Genomic DNA, 23,587 nt, shown 5'->3' on the forward strand with positions numbered 1-23,587 from the left:
AGATGTAGTGCGCTGTCCGGGATGGCTTCATTCAGCCAGGTTTCCGTGAAGCACAGAGCGGCAGAGTTTAAAAAGTCCTTGTTTCTTTGGGACAGGAGGAAAAGTTCGTCCATTTTGTTGGGTAAGGAGCGGAGGTTCGCCAGATGGATACTAGGCAGCGCTGTTCTAAAGCCGCGCTTTCGGAGCTTGACAAGCGCGCCGGCTCGCTTTCCGCGCTTGCGCGTCTTGGAGCGCTTGAGTAGCGCCGCTGCACCTCCGACTACAATGTCCAGCAAAACGTCAGAATAGTCGAAAACCGGTAAAATGTCGGGTGGTGCGTACTGCCGAATTCTTCCCTGGTAAAACTGATTGTCGGAGTATAACTAAAGACAGGGCAAACTAACAAAGACAGTAAAACAACTGTGGAGCTCCACACCAAGGCAGCCGTTCGGCGTTCGCGGCGCCATCATGATTCATTAAAAGATCATAGCTTCACAAATTGTAAAATATCTTAATCATCATAATACATTTGAAAAATTTCAGTCTGGTCTCCACACTGGTCATAGTTGTCCATACCAGACTGTATCTAGGCTACAGTTGGTATAAAATGCTAATGCGAGAATTGTCACTAGAACTAGGAAGTACGACCATATAACACCGGTACTTAAATCATTACATTGGCTCCCGGTCGCATTAAGAGTTGATTATAAAATCCTTCTTTTGACCTATAAAGCAGTACATGGTATTTTTCCGGCTTACCTTTGTGAGATTATTGATTCTTATATCCCAGGACGATATCTTTGATCACTGGATGCAGGTTATCTTAAAGTACTTGTGATCAATAAGACCACAGTAGGAGGTCTCGCCTTTAGTTATAGAGCACCTAAACTGTGGAATACTTTGCCAGTTACTGTCAGAAATGCCTCGTCTGTTTCTGTTTTCAAATCCCGACTAAAGACTTACATGTTCACTCAGGCATTCCACCTCGAAATGTAATTCCACTTGCCTTGGTTGTTTTTACCACCTGTAGCATACCAAGGACACCCGGGGAGGGGGCGGAGATGGGGACAAATCAGCCACAGCTGGGGCTGATTACACTCACTATTTCTTTCCCGGTGCTCGGCAGTAGAGAGAACAGACTGAGAAGGAGAACGAGAGAGAGACGATCCCGATCCCGATCCCAGAGACGACGCCCGCGTCCCGACTGACCCAACTCTCCCAGGCCCCTGACCCGCACGAAACCTCATCCTACCTGTTCCCTGGTCCCCCTTTTCCATCCCCTTCCTTCTCCCCGCTGTAAAGGCAAATAAAAGCCTTCCTCAATGGATAACTGCACCTCTTGTCTCCTGCCTCGTCTCTTACACCACCTTTATACCAATGCATATTAAATTGACTTGTTTCAGTTACGAATTAATAACCCTGTTCTTTCTTCTTGTTGAGCATTGCCTCGCTACATAAGACTTGAGGAGGCTCGTCGGTGGTGACAGAAGGACCCCATGCTGACTGAAGATGATGACCAATTGCCATGATGGACAAGATGTACCATGCTGAGCTGGAGATTCAAGCTACCATATAGTAACAATAGATTACAAGTAGTAATGATATCTTAGAATTGTTACTTAATCTAGAATGCCCAGGAGGGGTGGGAAGCCACTGGCCCTTGGACCCCTAGAGGTTTTTTCTCCCTCGACTTTCAGTTGGGAGTTTTTGTTCCTTTCCTCCGTGGCCAATAGGCCTACTTATAGCTCTGTAAAAGTACTATATTATGGTAGTCATTATCCAAGTCTTCTTTGTTTCTTATCTGATGTATTTGTTTTCCTTGCCTTATGCCTGTGTTAAAGCGCTCTGTGTCACTGCGTGAGAAGAGCGCTCTATAAAAATAAATTGAATTGAATTGAATTTTAGCTGAGAAGACAGCAGAGTGAAAGGTAGGTATTTTTTGTAGACATCCAGGTCAGTGTGAGTCTTGGATTTTCGCCATTTTCGCTCTGCAGCCCAGAGTTTGGTCCTGTTGCCATGTAATGTATCAGTCAGTCATGGGGTGACACTGGGGCATGCTGGTCTAGAAGACAGTGGACAGAGAGAGTCAAGGGTGGAAGACAGAGCAAGGAGGAAAATACTAGTGACATCATCTGTTGATAGATCCAGGAATTGTGCAGCAGAAGGGAGAATGGACAGCGTAGCAGAGGCAACGCAAGAAGGTGAGAGACATTTTAAGTTGTGGTGGAAGGTGACAACGGGTGGAGAAAGAGGTAAGGAATTAGTGGTGAGGCAGGGTTGAAAGGAAATGAAGAAGTGATCAGAGACATGCAGCGGAGTGACAGAGAGAGTCACTGGGGCGTTGCTGGTCTGGAAGTCTGGGGACAGGGAGAGTCTAGACTGGAAGATAGGGCAGAAGAAAAACATTAGTAGCATTGTCTGTCGATAGGTCTGAGAATTGTGGTGCAGAAGGGAAAGCAGACAGTGTGGCAGAGGCAAGGCAGGAGGGCGAGAGAGATTTTAAGTTATGGCGGAAGGTGACAATGGGTGCAGAAGGAGAGGGATTAGTAGTGAGGCATGGTAGGAAGGAAATAAAGAAATGATCAGAGACATGCAGCGATGGAGCAGAGAGAATAGGACAGCCACAGTTACGGGAAAAGACAAGGTCAAGGTATTTTCCAGCTTTATGAATAGCAGGGGACTGAGACAGGGAGAGGTCAAAGCTCAAAGGACTGCAGGAGCAGCAGAAAGCCTCTTGCATGAATTTCCTCAACATGCAAGTTGAAGTCACCAGGAGATTCAACGGAGTGTTGTCCACTGGGAGAGAGCTCAACAAGATGTCGTGGTAATCCACAAAGTGGCCGGTAGGCCGTGAGGGCCAGGAGGACAATAAAGAGCAACCACAAGAGTGATTGGGGCAGTGATAGAGACAACATGTCATTCAAAGGAGGACAGATCATGCAGGGGAAGAGGGAGAACAGAATATTCCCATTGGGGAGAGATGAGCAGGCCTTTGCCTCCACCTCTGCCAGAGGGATGAGGGGTGTGGGAGAAAGAGTAGTTAGTGGAGAGGGCTGCAGGTGTGGCTGTGTTTCTGGGTCGATCAAGGTTTTAGTTAGGGCCAGGAGGTCCAGTAAGAGATGGGAGACAGAGGCTGGTATGAAGTCAGCCTTCCTCACAGCAGACTGGCACTTCCAGTGTCCCATGGAGAGGTTGAAACAGGCTGAAGGGCTTGATAGACGAGGATAAACCAGGTTTATGCTGTCAGTAATGTTGCACAGTTTGGTTGCCGATCATGTTTGACACATGATCCTTCTTGGAACACGATGGTGACGGCAGAACTCATGTTGTAGCAGAGGTCTCCCTCAGTGGACTCCAATAGTTTTACTCCCTTCTCTTTGCACCCCGAGTAGTCTCACCTTTAGGCTGTTGCTACCCGTCACCTGCTGCAATCTGAACCAGGCTAATTCACGTTAGCGGAGAGGCCAAATCAAAACTACTCCTAATCTAGGAATAATTTCTAATCACAAAATTGTGAAACATAAATATTTACATGTTTATGATGTCCTTAAAAGAATTTAGTCAGAAAGAAGTGAGTTTTGTATGTGTTCTTGAATACAGAGATTCAGCAGTTTGGAGTGAGAGGTGGAGGTCATTCCACCACATGAGTCAGAACCAAATACCTTAGTGCTTTTCACCTTTCATGTGAGGAACCACCAAGCAGGTTGGAGGTGAAGAAGCATAGCAGTGTGGACAGGGTGTAATGAGTGATAAAGTAATTGGAGAGATCAGGAAGCTCATCTGTTGATGGTTTGTAGACTGTAACCAGAGTCTTGAATGGTGATCCAGGCAGCCTAGGAAGCCAATTCAGAGGAGATGAGGAGGGGTAATACATGAGAAGGTTTTGGCAGGTCTTTTCATACGCTCAGCTCTATATAAAATTCACACTCTATGGCACAACCTAATCATTCTAAGGCCCTGTGTACCTGGATAGAGCTTCCTCAATATCCTTGAAAAGGTGACAGCTGGGTGAAATACTACCCGTCCATACTGGCATTCTCCTCCAGACGCCAATAAAATGAGTGCCTTTATAAGTCCCTTTTTTTGATGTCCTGATGCCTCCCTCCATTGTGGCCTTTGCTTGCAGGAATTGCTTTGATATTTGCTTTATGAAATTTGCGTGAATGGCATCTTCTGCCAAGATAGTGCCTCTTATTCCTTTTCTTGTCCTCACCCAACCCTTTCCCATGCTTTAATCCCTGCAAACTAAATTTCATCTCAAGCTTTATTTATTTTCATTTCAATGAAATGAAAGTAGCGTTACAAGGCTTGGTTGTGTTGGTTGTCCACTCCCTGTGTGCTTCATTGTAACACTTGCCTTGGTGCTATGATTAAATATCATGTTGGCATTCAACATGATTTTCCCATGACCTGATGTGGTACTTCCTGTTGTTTCTCAGATTAACCAAATAAATTTGCTTTCCGCCCCACTCTTACTGTTCACACCAAATGCTGCCTGTTATTTCACCTCCTTTCCTTATTTCCCATGTGAAGGAGTCATGAGCATAAATGGGTTTTTCACCTTGCATTCAAAATTGTCTAAATTAGCCATATTGTGTTATGGGCTTCCAACAAGGGACACTAATAAGGATTAATATAAAAACAGAGTTAAAATATGAGACAAGGGATGATGGTATGCCACTGCGACTTCCCTTTCCAGTTTAATTACATTCTGACATATATAGTCTTTTGTTAGGATTAGGGTTAGACATGTATTCCTCTTCCATCAATATAGGAATTTTTTCAAAAGGTTTTTGAAAGAACAGTCATGTTGCACTTATAAAAACCAACCCTGATTAAGTGTGAAAACTGCCCATTAAGCACTCCTTTTTACAGTTCTACATGTAAGATTTTGTCAATAAAGCAATTCATCTTTCAGGACCATTGTGTGGGGGCCTAAGATCTGTGAGATTACAAATTTACACACATTTTTAGTGTAGAACTCTTCAGAAAGTTTTTCTTCTTGGGAAAATTATGGTAATTTTTTCATACTGTAGTGAACTTATTCATCAGTGACAAACCATATTTCTTTCTATGGATTTTTTTCTGACACACTTACAGGCAACAGGGTGTAGGAAGGGCTGCAGTGGGGAGCTGGTAAATAGCCTACTCCAAGTGTGCTTCAGTACCTAACTAAAGTCTCCACCTTGTAGTGTGAATAGAAGAAAGTGATTACTAGTGGAAGAGGACCTATATCCACCCCTTTCTGAATTAGAGGGGAAGAACTGAAAAACTGCAAAGAAATTGCAAGGAATATGAGTATTCAATGACTAGATTAATAGATGTAAGACCTTCACATACTCCCATTGTGCAAAATAAACTGAAATATAAATTATTTCATCAAATTAAACATAGACACACACACTGGCTGATACCGCTTGTCCCAAGTGGTGTCGTGGTGGACTGGAGCCTAACCCAGCAGTGCAGGGCACAAGGCTGGAGGGGGAGGCGACACACCCAGGGCAAGATGCCAATACATCGCAAGGAACCCCAAGCAGGGCTCGACCCCCAGACCTGCCAGAGTGCAGGTATAGGCCAAACCTGTTGTGCCACCGCACCCCCCTTCAAATAAAACACACACACACACACACTTGTCCCATACAGGGTCACAGAGCCTACCCAGTAACACAGGGCATAAGACCAGAGGGAGAGGGGACACACCCAGGACAAGACACCAGTCCATCACAAGGCACCCCAAGCGGGACTCAAACCCCAGACCCACTGGAGAGCAGGACTGTGGTCCAACCCACTGCGCCACCACACCCCTTCAAATAAAACATCCAGGTTTTATTTGATGATGCTGATTTTACTAATTGATCTGAGGATACTAATTGTTACCATTTTGCAAGTGGAATTTTAGCCCATTCTTGCTTGAGAAGAGACTTCAGCTGCTGAACAGTCCGTGGTCGCTGTTGTCTGATTCTCCTCTTTGTGATCCGCCATATATTTTCAATGGGAGACAAATGTGGACTGCTAGCAGGCCAGTCAAGTACATGCTCTGTGCCTACAAAGCCATGCCATTGTAACACGTGCAGAATGAGGCCTGGCATTGTCTTGCTGAACCATAATCATGGACTTCCCGGGAAAAGACTTGATGGCAGCATATGTCTCTCTAAAATCCCAATAAACACCTTCGCATCAATGCCACCTTTACACATTTACAAGTCACCCATGCCATGGCCACTAATGGACCCCCACAACATCACAGACACTGGTGCTTGCACCTTCGGCTGATAACAGTCTAGATGGTCCTTTTTGTCTTTCGCACAAGGACCTCACACATGCTGGCTGAAAACACTTGTCCCGAGCAGGGTTGCAGCAAACCGAAACCTAACCCAGCAGCATTGGGCACAAGGCCAGAGGGGGGGAGAGCCACAGCCAGGATAGGACACTAGTCCATCGCAAGGCACCCCAAGTAGGGCTCGAAGCCCAGACCTGGCAGAGAGCAGGCACAGGCTAAACCTGCCACGCCACTGCACCCCACAGAGTTCTGAAAACTTTCTGACTCAATACATTTATGATGTCTGGATGTAAAACAGACACAGATGTGAAGTGTGGTGATGTCACATGCAGAGCATATTTACAGATGGACAGTATAATTTGAAAAGTACAGTGATATGATGAAGACAGAACAAAGAAACACCCAGGGGATTCTCACAAAGGCAACAAGTGAAACAGGGGTCTGTGAATGGGACTTGAACATGGAGGTGTGACAGGATACTGGACTGGAACTCAAAACCTGGACAGGAGCACAGAAGATGGGCATAGACAGGCGAGACACTTAGGAGTGGAGCATAGCTATAGAACAGGACTTGGGAAAACTGGTGAGTAAATAACATTTACAAGGGAGTCACAGTAGAAAGCCAGTCAAAGCCAATTCCCTCAGCTGATGGGAATTAGCCTGGTTTAAATAGCAGCTGGTGATCCGTAGCAGGAACCTCTTGGTGCATAGACTCGGGGTGCAAAAGCAAGGGAGTCTACCTGTGAGAATCCACCGAGGGAGGTCACTGTCACTACGTGAATCCTGCCATCGTAATCTTGTTCCGGGTGTGACCATGCGGCAAATATGTCAAACATCAAAGTTGTCTAGGGCAACCGAACTGTTTGACACCACCACCAGACACTCAGATGCTCCCGCTGCTACCAGAACCTAGTTTCTCCTGGTCTGTGAAACCCTCAATCCTGCTTCAACTTCTCCATGGCACTCTGGAACTGCTGATTTGTTGTGAGGAAGGCTGACTGCATACCAGCCTATGCCTCCCATCTCTCACTGGACCTCCTGGCCCTAACTGAAACCTGAATCACCGCAGACAACACAGCCACACCTGCAGCAGTCTCCATTAACTACTCCTTTTCTCATACCCCTCGTTCCACTGGCAGAGGTGGAGGCACAGGCCTGCTCATCTCTCCCCGGTGGGAATACTCTATTCTTCCCCTTCAACTGCATGATCTGTCTTCATTTGAATGGCATGCTGTCTCTATCACTGCCCCAATCACCCCCATGGCTGTCTGATACATTACATGCTAACAGGACCAAACTGTGGGCTGCAGAGCAAAGATGGTGTAAATCCAAAACTCCATTGGACCTGGATGCCCACCAGTCACTCTTAGCTGATTTTCACTCTGGTGTCTATTCAGCTAAAACCTCCTTCTTCCACAAAAAATACAGTTTGCATCTAGAAAACCGCACAGACTCTTTGCCACTTTCTCATCCCTTCTGTGTCCCCTGCCACCTCCTCCTCCCTCTTTTCTCATTGCTGATGACTTTGCTTTGTTTTTCAGAGACAAAATCAAAGCAATCACTGACAAGTTCTCAGCATCAACCTGCCCGGTTTGTGCTGGACCTCCCTGCAAAGCTATCTTCTCCATATTCAAGCTGCCGTCCGAATCTGAAATCTCTGACCTACTGATATTGCGCAGAGCCACCACCTCCTTGCTTGATCTGATCCCATTGTTACTCCTACACAACATTTCCCTGTAACTCTCCACCTTCATCTTAGGATCATCAACTCCTCGCTCTCCTCTGACTGTTTCCCAGGTGCTTTCAAAACCGTTCTAATTTCACCTCTGTTAAAAAACCCTCCCTGGATCCCAATCTGGTTGAAAATTACATGCTGGTCTCTCTCCTCTCCTTCCTGTGTAAAACCCTAGAGCAGGCGGCCAGTGATCAACTGTCTGATTTCCTCACCCAGAACCATCTCCTCGATGGTTATCAGTCTGGTTTCAAAGTTGGTCACTCCACTGAGATAGCCCTTCTGGAAGTGTCTGTTGCTCTCCAAGCTGCTAGAGCTGCCTCCCTCTCCTCGGTCCTCATCCTCCTCGGTCTGACTACAGCATTCAACACAGTCAACCACCGGATTATACTCTCCTCTCTTAATCAACTTGGGATCAAAGGTCTGGCACTAAGATGGTTAGAGTCCTACCTATCTGACAGATCCTATCAAGTGGTCTGGCCGAGCTCTCGTTCTTCTCCTCTGCCTCTCTCAACCGGTGTCCCGCAAGGGTCGGTATTGGGTCATCTTCTTTTCTTGATCTACACCTCCTCCCTGGGTTGAGTCATAGCCTCCAATGGATTCAAATACCACTGCTATGCTAATGATACCCAGCTCTTCCTCTCCTTTCCACCTGGAGCGTCAGACATCTCCCCATGCATTGCTGCCTGCCTGTCGGACATCTCTTCGTGGATGTCTGATCACCACCTCCAACTCAACCTCTCCAAAACAGACATTCTTTATCTCCCATCTGGCCTATCCCGCTGTCATGATCTATCGATCAAACTGGACAACTCACTGCTTTCGCCTACCTCATTGGCTAAGAGTCTGGGAGTAACGATTGACTCGAGTCTGTCTTTCTCTCGGCACATCGAAGCCACAACCTGTTCCTGCAGATACATCCTGCATAATATTCGTAGGATCCACCCCTACCTCACAACTGACTCTGTCCAACTACTTTTTCCGGGTATGGCGACTTCCCGTCTGGACTATTGCAACACTCCCCTGTGTGGCCTTCCTGCTACTGCCATCAAACCTCTGTAGCTATTACAGAATGCTGCTGCACGAGTTGTATTTGATTTGCCAAAGAGTTCCCACGTATCTCCCCTACTCATTTCTCTGCATTGGCTTCCTATAGCTGCCCGAATCAAATTCAAGACCCTGGTTATTGTCTACAAATGCATCAAAAGAACTGCTCCCAGCTATTTACAGGACTTGATCAACCGCTACACCCCAGCTAGACCCCTTTCCTCGTCTACTTCTGCTTGCTTGGTGGTCCCGCGCACTAGAGGTAAAGCACGGAGGTTCTCGGTTCTGGCTCCGTTATGGTGGAATGACCTTCCCCTCTCACTCAGAACTGCAGAAACTCTGTCTACATTCAAGAAGGGTCTGAAAACTCACCTTTTCTGGACCCATTTCGCCCAAGATCTCTCCAGCTCATATACGGTGTAAATTTTCATGCACCATAACTTCATGAGCATCCCGAGATAAGCCCTTATTCAGCCGCTACTCCAGCATTGTATGTGATTGTTTGTGTATCATACTTAAAAAAAAAAAAAAAAAAATGGTAGGAGGGTATCAGGATTTGTCTGTCCTGTGTTTTATGCACCTACTTGAATGATGAACATCGGTGCAGCAAGCAGAAGGTAACAAATTAGGTTTACATGAGAGTCAGATGTCTGCAGCCATGTCTCTTTCTCTTAATGTAATGCACAAATTTTACTTTTGCTGAGATATACGTTGCTTTGGACAAAAGCGTCTGCTAAAAGAATAAATTTAAATGTAAATGTAAATGTAAATCTAAAGAAATTTTATATCCTTTTCTGGAACTGATCAGCCGCTAGAGATCCGCACAAAACAGTCAGACACATAAGCAGACAACTTAAGTAGTGTATCAGGATACATCCTAAAGGTTAAACTTTCTTTGCATTTTGTTTTCCCTATCAACATTTCCTTATTGCGTTAAGCAGACAGCATATATTTTCTGAATGTTTTAACTCTTACGTCACATTAGAACCTATTAATCACTTGAAAATATTAACTATTTAAACAATTTTTCACACCACACCCCCTCCTTTGAGCATGAAATGCTCACATATACTCACCCTCGTTGTCATCTTGTAACAGGACATTATTCTGGTACTACACTATCATGGTGTTGATGGAGGAGGCAATTCTTGTACTCACTCACTCACTCACACATTCACACACTCACACATTCACACACACACACACACACCATCTGAAACCGCTTGTCCCATACGGGGTTGCAGGGAGCCGGAGCCTAACCCGGCAACACAGGGCGTAAGGCTGGAGGGGGAGGGGACACACCCAGGACAGGACTCCAGTTCATCGCAAGGCATCCCAAGCAGGACTCAAATCCCAGACCCACTGGAGAGCAAGACCCGGTCAAACCCACTGCACCACCGTGCCCCCCATTTGACAAATAAAAGCGACCAATAAAGACTGATCGAAGAGACACCCATCTGGGGTTCTACCATCGGCCGATGTTGTTGTGAAAGTCTTTATTTGTACGAATGGGTTTCTTTCAGTGTCTCCTATGATTGAAACAGGAAAGGGAAAATTTTCTTTCACACCATCAACTCCTACTATGGTCAGGCTCAGACAGGCCCAAATGAGAACCACTAGAGTCATGGCGATGGTGGGGTGGTCATTTTCCTACAAAGTGACAGATGAGACCAAGAGTCATTGCCTTCAACCTTAACAGTGTGTTGGGTAGCTAACAACACTTTGGGGGCCTTCTCCAGAGGGGTTGGTTCCAGTGCATTTGAGGCATGTCCCGAATCATGACCCAGTCACTGGGTGTCAGTACAGTCAACGATTCAGCACCGGCATCCTCCAGCAATCTCAAACCCGTTTGTGAACTGCATTCGGATTCCACTTCAGCCCTGCAAGACCCTGTCAGAACCTTAAAAGGTGAACAGAGTAGCAGATCATCTACATACTGGACCAGTGTGCTCTCTCTAGGTGTAGTGAACATTTTGATATTCTTTCCGACCTCCTGACCATACACACTTGGGGATTCGGTGTAACCTTGTGGTATTACTGCCCACATCCACCTCTTACCCTTAAACGTGTAGGCAAACCAGTACTGCAAGTCCGGGTGCACTGGAATAGAGAAAAATGCATTAGCTAGATCAATTACTGAAAACTACTTAGCCTCTGGGAGTATGGATGACAGAATGGTAGCAGGATTCGGCACAATGGGAGCATGAGGGTGTACAGCTGTGTTTACCCCCTTAGATCCTGCACAAAGCTCCAGGACCCATCCGTTTTTTTTAACTGGTAAGATCATGAATTAACTGGCGAGTAATCTACTGGCACTACAGCACCCCTTGCCACCAGATCCTTGTGCACTGCACTGATCCCTTCCTCCGCTTCTTTCGACAGGGGATATTATGCGATGTGGTCTGTAATCGGATTTTGGAACTGTTACTAGGGGGTTGGGCTGTTTTCATCTTTCCAAAATCATTTTTCTCTTTTGCCCAGAGACAACAGTCAGGGAAGTTCTGCAGCTAGGTTGGTTCTAACGCTTCCTCCCTGACCGTTTTGCTGCCCACATCTACAATTTGTCTCTTTACTGTCACCTGTTGATCCACACTAAACTTTTGCACCTCACCATCTCTCGAAACCCATCTTCCACATTCTACTAACACCCAGTCTTCTCTACACTCACACTGTTGGACCCATGGACCCAGATTCTTCCACACAATGGTTTCAGTCTTACCCAGCAACAGATGTGGAACTGACCCCCCTTGTACCACTCTTTCTGTTCTTCTGACAGGAGGATGGAGGCGACTGTTAACTGGTCTAATACTACAGGTATTTGATGAGCAGTTTCTCATTTGGAGAACCTACCTCCACAAAATCTCTTTTCCATCCATCATCATCCTCCTGTTGTTCTGCAAAATAACGTACTGTACAGTATAAGCATTCAGGCTGTTCTTGTGAGGAGGGAATCATGTCCCTCAGCAGTGTGTTGTCTTCTAGAGTCCATGCACAGTAAGATGCTTTTTCAGCAATGAGGGTAAACAGTCTCAAAGTTGAAGCAGTTAGCGTGATGCCTGCTCTGGAGACCTTGATTGTGGCCCCCATTGTCTACTAGGAAAGACACCGTTTGATAGTTAACAGAGAGCGTCACCATAGAGTCAGTTTCAGGACACCAAGTTAGGGTGACTTACTGACCCTTTTCCTCACTGTCACCCACCCTTTCGCCTCCCTAGGTGGAATGGTATGCAGTGACATTTTCTGGAGGACCGGCTGTTATACAGTACCGGGGTTATACAAACGTTTGTATGATCGCTCTTCTTAGTTCTAGTGAGAATTCTTACAATTCTTCCATGTAAATTTGAGACCATTACCATATGCTCAGGATGTGGTGGCGCAGTGGGTTGGACTACAGTCCTGCTCTCTAGGGGGTCTGGGGTTCAAGTCCCACTGGGGGTGCCTTGTGACAGACTGGTGTCCTGTCCTGGGTGTGTCCCCTCCCCCTCTGGCCTTACGCCCTGTGTTACTGGGTAGGCTCCGTGACTCTGTATGGGACAAGTGGTTCTGAAAATGTGGGTGTGTGTGCCATACACTTCAAAAGTAGAATTCTTCTTCTATGATGATCTATTTGAAGTGAAACCCACTGATGATATGTCAGTATATCTGGCCATACCTTTACGTCAGACAACTCAGTGTAGCACTGTTCAGAGTGTGTATGATCAGACAGCTGGACACTGGAGAAGCAGGGCGGCTGGTGCACCAGAAATGGGTTCTGTTTTATCACTGTATTGAATATGTCCTGCATGGGACAACAAACTGATTATGCTGCAAGATGGCTGGAAAAATAGTCTGAAGTTTGAACTCTTAATACAGCCACAATATGACATTTTTTTGTTAACAGTATAAATAGTAATGTTAAATTATGTAAATAATGATAGGTATCTGCTAAAAGGATAAAAGCAAAGTTCATTCCTTATTCTTCACCGTCTCTGTCTTTCCAGATCAGTCCAGTTCATTATTCACTCAAAAAACTGGATCCCTACAGGAGCTGTGGGTTTAATAAAACTGTTTGCAACTTCAGAATCTTTAGTTTAATGGTTTTTTATAATTTTTCTGGCTTTCTGCTGAAATTTGATTTGCTCATTTTCAACAATAAAAACATTATGTAGGGTCTTACTACATATGAAATAAAGATATTTGCTTAAGGAAGTAGAATTCAATCAGCAAAACTGCCTCACAGTGCTTTGATGTTTATGATTAACACTATACAATATTCAAGAATATATAAGAATAAATCATTCTCTGTAGTTAAAGAAATACCCTTCACATTGTTGCATTTGATATTTGAAAACAGTGCTATTACCTAGTTCATTCAGGAGACAGATGATTGTGAAAAACATTAACCCCTGATGGTACAGCCTTTTAAATGACCTGGTAAGCCAGTGATGTGAGCAGCATGCTCATGAGCTCCGTCTCTTCAATCAGTCTCCACATCTGCTCGCAGCCAATCCCATGCAATTGATCCAACATCAGCAGGATGAGCCATGTGATATGACAAAGGACGCATCCAATCACTTCCACCAAGAACACTCAAACCATTTGCACTGAGTTCTAGAGATAATAATTGCTGGTCCTATACCCTACAGGTGTTCCTTGATTTAAAAAGGAGATTCATTCTGATAATTCTGTTATGTCAATGTCATGGTTGGGTCTGAAGGAAGTGGCGGACCCAAGTGCAGAGCGGTAATCGTGGTGGTGTCTTCAGGGAAATCCAAGAGAGGAGGTCAGAGGACGGGCAAAGGGTCTTCGAGGTGCGAACGTCGTAACAGGGAGGATCCAAAAGGCGAGGTCAGTACACAGGCAAGAGGTCGATGATCAGAAAGAGGCAGGAGATCACGGGAACAAGGGATGAGTTCAGGGAAGGCGTTCGGGAGCAGGAAATGGCTGGAGAAGGTCACTAACGAGGAGGCAGATCAAGGTTCCACATCAGCTGGTGGTCTGACGCAGCCTTTTATGCTGTAGTCTGCGTTGTGTCCCAGGTGTTCTGTGTTGGCCAGGAGGTGTGGGCGTGGCAGTCAACTTGTCACTGGTTGAAAATCGCCTAATTCTGTAAAGAAACTACACTGTAATTTACTATAGAATACTGTACAGTAGAATCCTATGGAAACCGCTAATAATATATTAACAATTAAGATGTTTTGATGCTGGTTTTGTTATACTTTTCACAAATCCCACAGATGTTAAAAAAGGAAAAATATATGCATGTAGTATATTCTTCTTCTTCTTCTTCTTCTTCTTCTTCTTCTTCTTCTTCTTCTTCTTCTTCTTCTTATTATTATTATTATTATTATTATTATTATTATTATTATTATTATTATTATCATAGGGGGTGCGGTGGCGCAGTGGGTTGGACCACAGTCCTGCTGTCCGGTGGGTTTGGGGTTCAAGTCCCGCTTGGGGTGCCTTGCGACGGACTGGCGTCCTGTCCTGGGTGTGTTCCCTCCCCCTCTGGCCTTACGCCCGTGTGTTCCCGGGTAGGCTCCGGTTCCCTGTGACCCCGTATGGGACAAGCGGTTCTGAAGATGTGTGTGTGTGTGTGTGTGTATTATTATCATTATCATCATCATCATCATTATTATTATCATCATTATGGGGGAGCAGTGGCACAGTGTGCTTGGCTGTGTCCTGCTCTTTGGTGGGTCTGGGGTTCGAGTCTTGCTTGGGGTACCTTGCGACGGACTGGCGTCCCATCCTGGGTGTGTCCCCTCCCCCTCCAGCCTTGCGCCTTGTGTTGCCGGGTTAGGCTCCAGCTCGCCACGACCCCACCTGGGACAAGCAGCTTCAGCCAATGTGTCTGTGTCGTATTGTTATTGTGATTGCTTGTGATTCTTCCACAGGTTTCCCAAGTACCAGTAACTTTCGCTCTTGACCAGTCTGATGGCCTGCTTGCCTGAGAACGAAGTGACAGTTGGGGTGAGGAGCTGAACACAAGAGCAATAAAACAACTGTTACCTACCAGACAGAGGTGTGATACCCTTCACCAGAAAACTTCCTGAAGACGGCCCACAACTCGGACATAGCTGTAGCGAAAGTGATGTCTGTGTCCAAGACGATGGCCTTACCAATATCGGTGAGCAGCGCTTTGGTCAGAGTCAGCTTCATCAGACCATATATCTCAGAGTATTGCTTGTTGGGGACCCATGCCACCTCTGGCTACAACATTGAACCAAGAGACACCATTTCAATGGTCACAGGGAACTCAATCTACACCTTAACGCAAGGTTTTGACACTCTATGCGCTCAGAATAATAACCAAATAATAGTCATTATTTCAGCAGGTTGTGCAATGGTTTCAGCTGCTGCATTGTACTCAAAGGTCCCTTGATCATGGTGTCATGGAGTGAGTTGGCTCCAGTTTCAGCAAACTTCACCTTATGCTAAAGTTTTATCTGTGCAAATGCGGACCAGCCTACTTTCGGAGAAATCAAGGAGTTAACAGTTTTCTGTTCTGACGTTTACTTTCTTTTATCTTAACCATTTGTGGCATCACATCACAGTTTTCTCGTTTCAGTTGTTTCGTTATACTGTTTTATCTTGATCTTTTTTTTTCTGAGATGTATCCTCTCATTTCTGTCTATCATATCCCCTGCAAAGAGTGCTTCTCTCAGCCGATGTTCTGGTGGTCAAAAGAGGTGTAAGATGTGTTACCCTCCAAAGTAGGTTGATGAGATGAAGATGAAGGAGTGCTAGGTTTTAACCCTAAGTACTGTGTAAATACTTATGCATCTATGTAAAGTCTTACCAGTATTGTGGAACTGTTTTATGAATAAGATTTTTATTAGTGTTTACTGCATGATGCAATCCATGTGATAGGTTCTGAGCTTGTGTTTAACAACAGTGCAACAATATCCCATCACTTTTGTAATTTACTTATTTACTTATTTTTCTATTTATACTATTTGTACTCTCGTGTTTGTATACTCTGTAAATATGTTATTTATTTAATCTGTAATTCTATGTCAGCTGTTTGTTCTCTGTAAATACTGGAAGCGTTAAGAACCAAAGCAAATTCCTTGTGTGCGTCAGTACACCTGGCCATTAAAACTCATCCTCATGTTTAAGATTTTATTTTCCTGTTAAATCATTATTCAGATGACATATGTGTTGGAAGCCTGAGACAGGTTGTAATGATAGGTTACTTTTGAAGAAACTGGAGGACAAAGGTGTTAGGTGAAGTTGCCACACACACATGTTACGGAGCTCACTTGGTTAGCACCGTTTAATGAATGTAACAAATAGTATGTAAATAGTGTTCAAACAACTGAGGACTGTTTGTTATGTGAAAGATACAATGTCTGGAGTATCTAGTCTAAGTTGTTTGAACCAGTTTCTGTCATGGCTGGTTCCGGAAGGAAGAGGCGGACCCAAGTGCGGAGTGGAATTCGTGCTTTATTCAGGGAAATCCAAGAGACTTCGTCACAGGACAAGGCAAAAGGTCTTCTAGGCACGAACGTCATTAAAGGGGCAATCCAAGAGGCAAGGTCGCTACACAGGCAAGAGGTCGATGATCATAAGGAGGCACTAGGACTAAGGAGTAGGGTTACAGGATGGGGAAAGGAAGGAATAGAACAATAGCAAGGAGGTCGCAAGCAACAAGGCTGAACAAGGTTCCACATCAGCTTCTGGTCCGACGCTGCCTTTCATGCATCAGCCTGCGCTGTGCCCCAGGTGTTCCACGTTGGCTCGGAGGCGTGGGCGTGGCAGTTTCATTTTGTTTGGGAGCCTAGTGTGAACACTAACACTTGCACTATATACTTACAGTTTACATTAAGAAAATACAAAGCAAAAATCAGTTTATCTGTCATGTACATTCTATCAAATAATGTTCAAAAATTGTTTCTTTGGCAAGTGCAGGCATAACACTTCAGTTTTAACAGATGCAAGGGGCTAAGGTAACATGATGCCAACAATAAGAGCACTAGGCACTGAGAGTTTATTTAGACTAGACCCCAGGAGTTCAGTTGGTAGCAGAACCTTAGCTGTGGAAGAAGCCTGTATACAAAGCACATCCATGTGACTGACACACCATAAAGAGGTTGTAGCGTCCGGACGGGAGTCCGACACGGACGCGCGTTGCTATTACGTCCAAACCCAGACGAAATATAAAATGACCTCACGTGCAGTGTGATGTTAAAAGTGCACTGTGCGTATTGTAAGACACTCGGTGGAAGTGAAACAGGAAACACGAGACCAGGAAACACACACGGTGTTTGAACTACGGTGAACAGTGAAACGCTACTCTGTGAGTATGACCGCAACCCCGAGACGTGACGAAATACTGGACAGGAACGATGGACCAGGACTGGAGAACAAGAGGCAGGAACTGACGGGATGGGCACTCGGGACTGGAACATGCACACCTAGGAAACAGACCGAGAGAACAAGAGACTACGAATCGCCAAGAGAGCACAATAGAACCGCTGATTAAGAATCCACAAGTAGTTCTGCTCCGCTGGCTCCTTTTATACCTCCGTGTCCTATGAGACTGTGAGGTGATACGTGAGCGTTAACTAGCGGCACTGAGTGGCGCCGCCTCTGACCAGGAGGGGCAGTGACCCCGTGGGACGTGACAGAGGTGGACCTAAGTGCAGCATCCTGCCATCACTTGGACTCCTCAGCATTCCTTAATGAAGCGCTGCTTTGTCCCAGGTACAGGAGGGTATTTTTAGGGAATTGAAGGACATGCTGAAGTTCCATTGTATTTAGATTCATATTTCATAGTTCATATTTCTCATATTTGAAGGCAATAGCCACAGCTTTGTGTTACACATATTTCTCTGAATGTTAAGGTGTAAACGAGCAGCCCAAGAGAGTGCACAGTACTGAGGAAAGTGTAAACTGAGAAGTGAACTGATTTCACTTAGCAACATGACAGCATGCGTGTACATGCCTAGAAATGGAGTCCGCTCCATGGCACTTTCTCACCTGTGGAACAAGGTGGAATTGACCAGGATGACCACATCTCTGCTCGCATTGTAACCTGTGCAAACATATGCCACGTGGATAAGCTCAGGAGATGAAGTGGACAAAACCAAAGCCATTAGCATTAAATGCCTTGAGATGTGTGCAGTGTTTCTTAATGTGTACCATAGTTAAGACATAAGTGCAACTGTTCTAACCTGTTGAACTAGTTTAATATAACAAGTTAACAGATCCAACCAATGTTACACTGGCTCCTTAAGTACACAATAGGTAAAGAACACAACTTGGAATGACTTGTTTATAACTTAAAATAATCAATAAACCCCTAATAATACATATTTCCCTTGATTTGTCTGTAAAAAACATTTTGTATTTTATAATATTATGAAATACTTTATAATATTGTAACAACTGGCGTTACCGAAGGACATCCCCTTCAAGCAGGAAAAACATATTCTTTTTACATTTGTTCATTTAGCTGATGCTTTCTTACCAAGCAACTATGAATTATTATAAGCACATAGTTATTTACCCATTTAGGGGGTGCGGTGGCGCAGTGGGTTGAACCACAGTCCTGCTCTCCGGTGGGTCTGGGGTTCGAGTCCCGCTTGGGGTGCCTTGTGATGGACTGGCGTCCCGTCCTGGGTGTGTCCCCTCCCCCTCTGGCCTTACGCCCTGTGTTACCGGGTAGGCTCCGGTTCCCCGTGACCCCGTAAGGGACAAGCGGTTCTGAAAATGTGTGTGTGTGTGTGTATTTACCCATTTATTAGCTGGGTAATTTTACTGGAGCAATTTAGGGTAAGTACCTTGCTCAAGGGTACTAGAGCCAGAAGTGGAGATCAAACCTTTGGACCAAAAGGCAGAAGCGCTAACCACTACACTACCAGCTGTTATTAATCATCTTATTAAATAGCTCAATAAAGATGTTTATTTTAAATAGTAGTGAATAACAACCAACCAAAGTCTACAACCACTTGCCTTAAGCATGGTTGCAGAGAGCAGGAGCCTACTTGGCAACGCAAGGCATGGGCCCAAGGAGGGAGGGGACACAACCCGGACGGGACGCCACTCTGTCGCAGGGCAAACCCCAGACCCGCCACACAGCTGGCACTGGCCAAACCTACCATGCCACAGCACCCCCACCAGTGAATAAGAGAAATTGTGAAAAATGTGAAATAGTCGTGCAACCACAGTACAGACTGCCAGGAATTATTAGGGGGTGAGGGCTTGCTGGGGAGTGTGTCAGGCAGGTCCTTCAGGAAAAAGGTTTCCTAAAACCAATAGCTTTGTTTTTTTCAGTACTTACTGACACCTTTCACTTTGTGTTGGTGCTCCAGTAAATGTTCTGTGTGTCTTTTTTGTTTTGCACCATTTGAGCCTAAAGCTGCACCTGTTACATTGGTGTCAGAGTGGGTTGGGGCTGTACTCTGAGAAGCTGGATCCAAGATATGTGGAACCCCGAAGATGGAAGAGAGAATTGGAAGAAGCCAGCAGGGCGATAAGACAGTAACCACTGACAGAGGAGCCTGCAGTGATCAGGGTCAAGGTGGAGGGCCTGTCGTGAAGCATGAGTGACCAGGGGCACTCCAGGGAGGAGCATACTCTCTCTAAAATAGTGGGATGCCCAGATGCAGAGGAGGGGTATTTACCACCACTGGCAAAACATGGAGCCTCTGCAGTGAATGGCCCCTTTGTCGCTGTGAGAACCAGCCGGCTGCGGGGAATGCAAGGCAAGCAATGAGAAATATGTTGACGACACCACGACTTGTTGTGTACACATCAAAAAACTACGCTGGGACCAAGGCCAGTTGGTGGGCTACCTCTGCTTTCCCTGCCCCAGCCACCAGCAATGAGTATCAAGGACCATGCACTCCCAGCTGGAGGCACTTCTGAGGACAGTCCTGGACAATGGGACATTCTTTTTTGACAGGGGACAATGTAAGGACCACCCTTTCCAAAAGGCATCCCATCAAGTGGGAACACACATTCAGTTTATTGTAAAGAGATGTGCAATTGCAGAGAAGGGGTTACTACAAGGCACAGTGGGCTTGGCAGGTCCTGCTGTCTGGTAGATCTGGGGTTCAAGCCCTGCTTGGGGTGCTCTGTGATGGACTGATGTCCCATTTTGGGTGTGCCCCTCCCCCTCTAGCCTTGCCCCCCATGTTGCTTGGAGCAAGCAGCTTCAGCCAATGTGTGTGGGTGTGTTTGTGTATATATATATATATATATATACACACACACACACACACACACACACACACATGTTTTCAGAACCACTTGTCCCATAGGGGGTCACAGGGAACCAGAGCCTACCCGGTAACACAGGGCATAAGGCCGGAGGGGGAGGGGACACACCCAGGACAGGACACCAGTCCATCGCAAGGCACCCCAAGCAGGACTCAAACCCCAGACCCACTGGAGAGCAGGACTGTGGGCCAACCCACTGCGCCACCCTCGTATGTATGTGTGTGTGTGTGTGTATATATATATATATATATATATATATATATATATATATATATATATATATATATATATATATATATATATATATATATATATATATATATATATATATATATATATATATATATATATATATATATATATATATATTACATTTAGGGGGTGCGGTGGCGCAGTGGGTTGGGCCGCAGTCCTACTGTCCGGTGGGTCTGGGGTTCGAGTCCCGCTTGGGGTGCCTTGCGATGGACTGGTGTCCCGTCCTGGGTGTGTCCCCTCCCCCTCCGGCCTTACGCCCTGTGTTGCCGGGTGGGCTCCGGTTCCCCGTGACCCCGTATGGGACAAGCGGTTCTGAAAATGTGTGTGTGTGTGTATATTACATTTCAGCTACATTAAAAACCTTTCAAATTAAAATGTTAAAATGATTTCTCTAAAAATTTATATTTAATGCCAGTTGTTGACTGATTTATCCAATAAATATGTGCAGTGTTTGTCATCTTGTTACTCACCACCGACACTTAAGAAAACCACATACAAGCTCTGAACACTGTGAAAGCAAACTGAATTAAGGCAGTCCCACAGACTTATTTTGTTTGGGTGTGCTTTACTGACATCTACTGACACTGAACATGGAAACACAAGTCACAGTCACTAAAAAAATAGCTCCAATTGGTCAACAAAACAGGGGCAAACCTAGGAAGAAGTGTGTCTGTAAAATGTGCGAACTACGTCATTTTGGCTGAAAGGTGCTCCCTCTGAAGGACCTGCACTTGGAAACATACAGCCTTTATGACACGGGAAGATAAAACAAATTCTGAATTCCATGAAAAAGGACCAGCCTTAGCTATGTGACCCAGTTTAAACCCTTCTGGTGAGGGCACCTGGACTTTGGGTTTCAGATTAGGTATTAAGAATATATACAATTAATATTTGCTATTAAAAACAAATATCTACAGCAATTTACAGAAATTACCTACAAGATCATTTTCCTGCAAGGTATTAACTCTGCGCTGGTGAATACTAATGCATTCAACTGATTTCTGCTTTTTATTTTTAGTTTAGTAAAGCACCTGCTTTGGGGAACAATTCTCTAAAACACATCTCATTTTCATGCTGTAAAACAATGAAATTTAACTAAGTACAGCGTGGGAGGGAGAATACTTCTAGGCACTTCATCTCAAATAATATAAAGAAAGAAATATCTCAGCCACCCTCCCCTTCCTCAAACCTCTTCTGTAGGGTACTCTTTATTTTTCAAACCTGCAGGTAGCAACCCTACTGTAGGACCTCCTGTGAGTACCACTGGGTCAAACAAGTTCAATCAGCCTGAGGCTGGCCATGCTGTGAAAAGTATATAAGTAGAGAAAGTGCAAGCAGAGGTCGAAAGCCAGGGGAACACAAGAACTAGGAACAGGCTGTAGGGGGAAAAAAGCACTGAATGGGCAAGGCAAGGCATTGCAAAATTCCACAACCTTGTGCTGGGATGGCACTGCCTTTATCCCTGGTCTTGATTACCGTCAGATGCAGCTGCTTGGTTTGTGGACGTGACAAAGTCATTTACATTTCACTGCCACCATGGCAAAATGAATAGTTAGTGTAGTGGTTGAGCTGCTGCCTTTCAATCCTGAGATTGCTGATTCAGATCTTCCCCTATTACTGTAATACCTGCAAGCAAGGTACTTACTCTAAATTGTTCCAGTAAAATTACCCAGCTGTATAAATAATTGTAAGTAGTTTAATTAAGTAAAGTCACCATCAGCTAAATGAATAAATATAAACTGGTACTTCAATAAGAAAACTGTTTGCTTCATGTGCCTCATATTAAATATATATATATATATATATATAAAAAAATACTGGAAGTGTTTATTCAGAATTAAGAGTATGAGTAGATTACCTTGCTCCCGTTTCCTTGCAGTTCAAAGACATGTTGTTCAGGTCGACTGGTGACTCTAAAAATCACCCCTAGTGTTGTGAGTGAAAGTGTGTTTCAATGGTGCATGGATGAGTTACTCATTGTAAAGAGGTGTATCTAGTATTGTAAGTCTCCTTGGGTGATTAAGGTGTGGGGTGATAACACTTCATAGTGTACATTGGAAGTCATTTTGGAGGAAAGGTCACCACTAAAAGGTACAGCCATGTCAGAAGTATCACAAATGCCAGGGACAAAACCAGGAGTTTGAGCTTCCTCTGGCAGGAGCAGAGCATTGTGGAAGGCAAAGGAAAGAAACTAAGGGGTGTTCAAGTGGGTTTTAGTCCCATAACAGTCAACTGCCACATCCTGCAATCTGCAAAGAAACACAGAAGAAGGAATTTGGGTTAGTGTCTGACACAGAACACTGACCACAGTACAAGTCAAATGGAGCATAGAATAGAAAGCATAGGGTCTTCTTGATCCAAATATGACAGATCTCACTTTACACAGCAAAACCACACATGGTCCGGTACTTCAGATGCTACAGCTAGAGAGTAGCATGTTGCAGTGTATGAAGCATTGTATATCACTCTGAATAAAGGAGTCAGCTAAATACTACATAGTAATCGTTGTAAGTTGCTCTGGAAGGAATCACTTGATAAATGAACAAATGGAAATAAAACATGAGTGAATATATAAAAAGATGTCTGACATCTTTCAGTGAAATTTCTGAATTTTATCATTAAAATAGTTCAGTTTAAAATGTCTGCAGTCAGCATAAAACCACTACTTTAAATTTATTCATGCTTCTCCCCAAAGCAACATCTCCAAGGCAACTTACAACATTAAGCTACTTAAAATTTCTTAAAACGATTTATTAACTGAGAGACAGTCATTTTCCAAATTAACCGAAAGCAACACCTCAGGCTTATGGCAAATTGAGATAACAAAGCAGATGTTTATTGCTATGTAGCCCCTTCAGCTGCAGAGGTATGAAGATGAGAGATCCTAGCATGACCCTGTCTTACTACAAGTGACACCTCAGATCTCGTGATGAGGTGGGTTGAGGTGAGGTAATGCTTTCCACCTTTGCTGATGCCAATCCACAATAACAAACTCTCTACCTTAAATAACTAGTACCTGATAAATATTAGATCCAAAAAACCTATGAAAAGCAAAATCTTAGCACAAAAATAGATTTTAAATGGGT

At 44.7% G+C, this 23,587-nt stretch overlaps 1 protein-coding gene across 1 annotated transcript; it reads right to left on the minus strand.

Moving 5' to 3' along the window:
- Nucleotides 1-2,005: 2,005 nt before the first annotated feature.
- On the minus strand, nt 2,006-23,202 carry LOC114910948 (LARGE xylosyl- and glucuronyltransferase 2-like). The gene is made up of 6 exons (XM_029253555.1): nt 23,185-23,202; nt 15,059-15,224; nt 14,895-14,967; nt 13,449-13,563; nt 12,691-12,816; nt 2,006-2,041 (listed from the first exon to the last, which is right to left on the minus strand). Exons 1-6 carry the CDS (start codon nt 23,200-23,202, stop codon nt 2,006-2,008), a joined length of 534 nt encoding a protein of 177 aa, XP_029109388.1.
- Nucleotides 23,203-23,587: the final 385 nt, after the last annotated feature.

Source organism: Scleropages formosus, chromosome 7 (assembly GCF_900964775.1).
Source record: "Scleropages formosus chromosome 7, fSclFor1.1, whole genome shotgun sequence".
Classification (NCBI taxonomy): Eukaryota; Metazoa; Chordata; class Actinopteri; order Osteoglossiformes; family Osteoglossidae; genus Scleropages; species Scleropages formosus.

Excerpts from the sequence above, each read along its gene's own strand:
- LOC114910948 (XM_029253555.1), bottom strand. Across the intron at positions 14,968-15,058 it reads CGTCTTCAGGAAGTTTTCTG|GCAAGCAGGCCATCAGACTG; the intron begins GTGAAGGGTATC and ends CTTCGTTCTCAG. Across the intron at positions 12,817-13,448 it reads TCACATCACTGGCTTACCAG|GACATATTCAATACAGTGAT; the intron begins GTCATTTAAAAG and ends TGTCCCATGCAG.